The sequence below is a fragment of the Monopterus albus genome, unplaced genomic scaffold (genome assembly GCF_001952655.1).
Source record: "Monopterus albus unplaced genomic scaffold, M_albus_1.0 scaffold250.1, whole genome shotgun sequence".
Classification (NCBI taxonomy): Eukaryota; Metazoa; Chordata; class Actinopteri; order Synbranchiformes; family Synbranchidae; genus Monopterus; species Monopterus albus.
This window is the reverse complement of record NW_018128130.1, coordinates 2,050,782-2,054,546: the sequence shown is the minus strand read 5'-3', so window position 1 is coordinate 2,054,546 and position 3,765 is coordinate 2,050,782. Positions and strand designations below refer to the sequence as shown.

Sequence of the window (3,765 nt, the reverse complement as noted above, 5' to 3'; positions counted from 1 at the left end):
TATATATATATGGACAAAAGTATTCACTCACCCATCCAAATCATTGAATTCAGGTGTTCCAATCACTTCCATGGTTACTGGTGTGTGTATATAATCAAGCACCTAGGCATGCAGACCACTTCTACAAACATTTGTGAAAGAATGGGTTGCTCTCAGGAGCTCAGTGAACTCCAGCGTGGTACCGTGATAGGATGCCACCTGTGCAATAAGTCCAGTCATGAAATTTCCTCACTACTAAATATTCCACAGTCAACTGTCAGTGGTATTATAACAAAGTGGAAGCGACTGGGAATGACAGCAACCCAACCACAAAGTGGTAGGTAGTGTTGCTTTTGTCAACGAAAATTATGACTAAATATCATCGTCAACGAACCTTGATCACGTGACGAAAATGAGACGAGACGTAATGAAAATGCTGGTCGTGTGACGATGACTATAATTAAATGTATAATGCAATATTGTTGAAAAAAAAAAAAAACGAGACTAAATGTGGTTTACAAAATAAAAACTATGCTAAAATGTCTCTTCATTTTCGTTGACCAAAACAAGACGAAACGAAATGTTATAACGTTATTTCGTCTCGTTTAGTCGCGTTATTATTGTTATTTTGCAGTATTTCTGTTTCCTGTGTCTCGCTTCAAGGGCCGCATCAGGCCGCACTGCCAGACCCAGGCGACATCACTTCCTTAAGCCCCACTCACGGCATTATTTAGAAGACGTCAACAGACAAAGTTAAGTTTGACGCAGAGAAAGGGACCGATGGCCGGCCAGCAGGGGTTCATCTTTGGGGGAAAAAGAAGAAACGACATTTCGAAAAACTTTCATTACATACAAGTGGAAAAGAATACTGAATGTGTTTTGGAAAAAGATGAGAAATGCGGCCACAAAATCACACAAAATGTGTATTGGATGTACTCTGGAGTCTATAAGGTAACAATAATATAATAAGATATGGGTTTGGCTCAAAGAAAATTTTGGTTTCGTCTTTAGGTATTTTTAGTCAGATAGACATTGGTTAGGTACTTTATGTATTAGAAATGTTTAGTGGAGTTAGGATGTCTAGGTAGGCTGTTAAATGCTTAGTCATGCTCATGTGTTTTTGCAGGTTGCATATGGTCAATGATAACTAGATAGAAAGTTTGACTGTTAGAAGACAGGATGATTATTATTATTATTATTATGATGTGTTTAACCGTAATCGTAATCATAATATTTTCTTATGTTTAATGTCATGACATGTCACTAGATGTCATGTCAGAATGTTTTTAGATACACACCACAATCAACAGACACACACACATTGATTTTCTTCATGTTTTGACTACTGCTATGGTTAGCTGCATAGCTGGCACCAGGGACACGTCACGGTTGACGTTCCTGTGTAGAATGGGGCTAGCCAAACCGAAGAGATAAATGTATAGGCCTGTTGTGGTTCAGGGTCTTTCATCCTTCAGCTGCCTGCGTGCATGTTGGGGGGTGCAAGATACCCGAGCGTGTAATGTTAATTTTTACCTGTGTTTGAATAAATCAGCACTGTATTGAAGCTACTTGGACTGCCTCGTCTCTCAGAGTTAGCATGGTACAAAAACCGGAAGACTTCAAAATGGTGCCATGACCTCGTGAGCCTGCTAAACTCTCCAGACGACCGGTCCATAGTGCCGAACCGGAACTACTAGGTACTTATACTCTATTGACTGGGTTAAATAGAATTGCATTACTAAAAAGAGACTAAAATACAATTTTCATTGACTAAAACTAGACTAAAGTGTCATGAGTTTTCGTCAACTAAAAATAGATGAAAATAGTCATGGATAATTCTGACTAAAATAAGACTAAAATGCTCAGACTTGTATTTGACTGAAACTTGACTAAACTAAAAAGAGCATGAATGTGACAAACTAATAAAAACTAAAATGACACCTTCACACAAAGACTAGACTAAAATTAAAATTAAAACAGGCTGCCAAAAACAACTATAGTGGTAGGCCATGCAAAATCACAGAGCGGGGTCAGCGGATGCTGAGATGCATAGTGCACAGAGGTTGCCAACTTCCTGCAGAGTCAATAGCTATAGACCTCCAAACTTCATGTGGCCTTCAGATTAGCTCAAGAACAGTGTGAAGAGAGCTTCATGGAATGGGGTTCCATGGTCAAGCAGCTGCATCCAAGCCTTGTACTTGTCTGGCTGCATTGTGCCAAGTGTAAAGTTTGGTGGAGGGGGGATTATGATGTGGGGTTGTTTTTCAGGAGCTGGGCTTGGCCCCTTAGTTCCAGTGAAAGGAACTCTTAATGCCTCAACATACCAAGACATTTTAGACAATTTCATACTCCCAACTTTGTGGGAACAGTTAGGGGATGGCCCGTTCCTGTTCGAACATGACTGCACACCAATGCACAAAGCAAGGTCCATAAAGACATGGATGAGTGAGTTTGGTGTGAAAGAACTTGACTGGCCTGACCTCAACCCTGATAGAACACCTTTGGGATGAATTAGAGCGGAGACTGCGATCCAGGCCTTCTCATCCAGCATCAGTGTTTGACCTCACAAATGTGCTTCTGGAAGAATGGTCAAAAATTCCAATTAACACAATCCTAAGTCTTGTGGACAGCCTTCCCAGAAAAGGTGAAGCTGCTATAGCTGCAAAGGGTGGGCCAACATCATATTAAATCCTATAGATTAAGAATCAGTTGTTACTCAAGTTCATTTGCATGTGAAGGCAGGTGAGCGAATACTTTTGGCAATATAGTGTATATATAAAAATATATAAACCCTTTAAGAAGTAAACTTCTTACCTAAAAACATAGTAATCTTGTTTTTATACTGTTTGTATTCGAGTACATACAACATCCTTGTTCGCAAGAGAAAACAGGTGGATAAACCCTGGTAGCCTAGCTTACTCTGGCCAAAAGGAGCAGTCTCTCTTTGTCCTCTTCATCTTTCCTCTTCTTCTTCAGCCTCTCCACTTCTTCCAGGAAGCGAAGCTGAGAGCGTACATCACTTGCTTTGGCGTGCCACAGGTCCTCCTGTTACCACACAAATGTACACACAAGTTAAAGCTTATGAGCCTATTTTTTGTGGCAGTACAACAACCAGCACAAGCCACACCTTCAGAATCAGAATCAGTTTTATTGGCCAGGTGTGATGGACACACGAGGAATTTGACTCAGGTACATCAGCTCTCAATGTGCAAACAGTAAACCAGCATAAGGCTGTGCAATATAACAAAATAACCAGTATTAACAGCAACATTGACAGCAACAAACAGTGCAGAATAAGCAGTATAAACAGACAGTAAACAATGCAGACAACAAGGAATGTTCACTGAGATAAATATTTTCCCTATTTAAACACCTTTCACTTTAAAAAGGGGCGGAGACCGGAGGAAACTCTGGTTTTCCCAAACAAAACCTGCTCCCAACCAGGTTAGGTTCACAGAGTAAGTTGCCATAGTAACTGACTCTGAGTTTAGATTACCTCTCTTTTATGAAATGGGTTTAACTTACCCCGCTTTCACGGGTTTAAGTTACCTCCATTTCTGGAACCCAAAACTCCGAGTTTTCCTCATTTCGGGGTTAACAAACTCAAGAGTTTCAACAAAACCTCCTTCTTGAAACGGGCCCCTGTACGAGTCTGTATAATCTGTACATTGTATATACAGTGCCTTGCGAAAGTATTCGGCCCCCTTGAACTTTGCGACCTTTTGCCACATTTCAGGCTTCAAACATAAAGATATAAAACTGTAATTTTTTGTGAAGAATCAACAA

At 40.3% G+C, this 3,765-nt stretch overlaps 1 protein-coding gene across 1 annotated transcript in view; it reads right to left on the bottom strand.

Moving 5' to 3' along the window:
- LOC109972213 (transcription initiation factor TFIID subunit 4-like) overlaps positions 1-3,765 on the bottom strand; it is a 43,793-nt gene that overhangs the window by 14,441 nt on the left and 25,587 nt on the right. Inside the window, exon 14 of the mRNA XM_020620926.1 lies at positions 2,899-3,024. Within this exon, the coding sequence (XP_020476582.1) occupies positions 2,899-3,024 (126 nt within the window). The remainder of the gene's footprint in view (positions 1-2,898; positions 3,025-3,765) is intronic.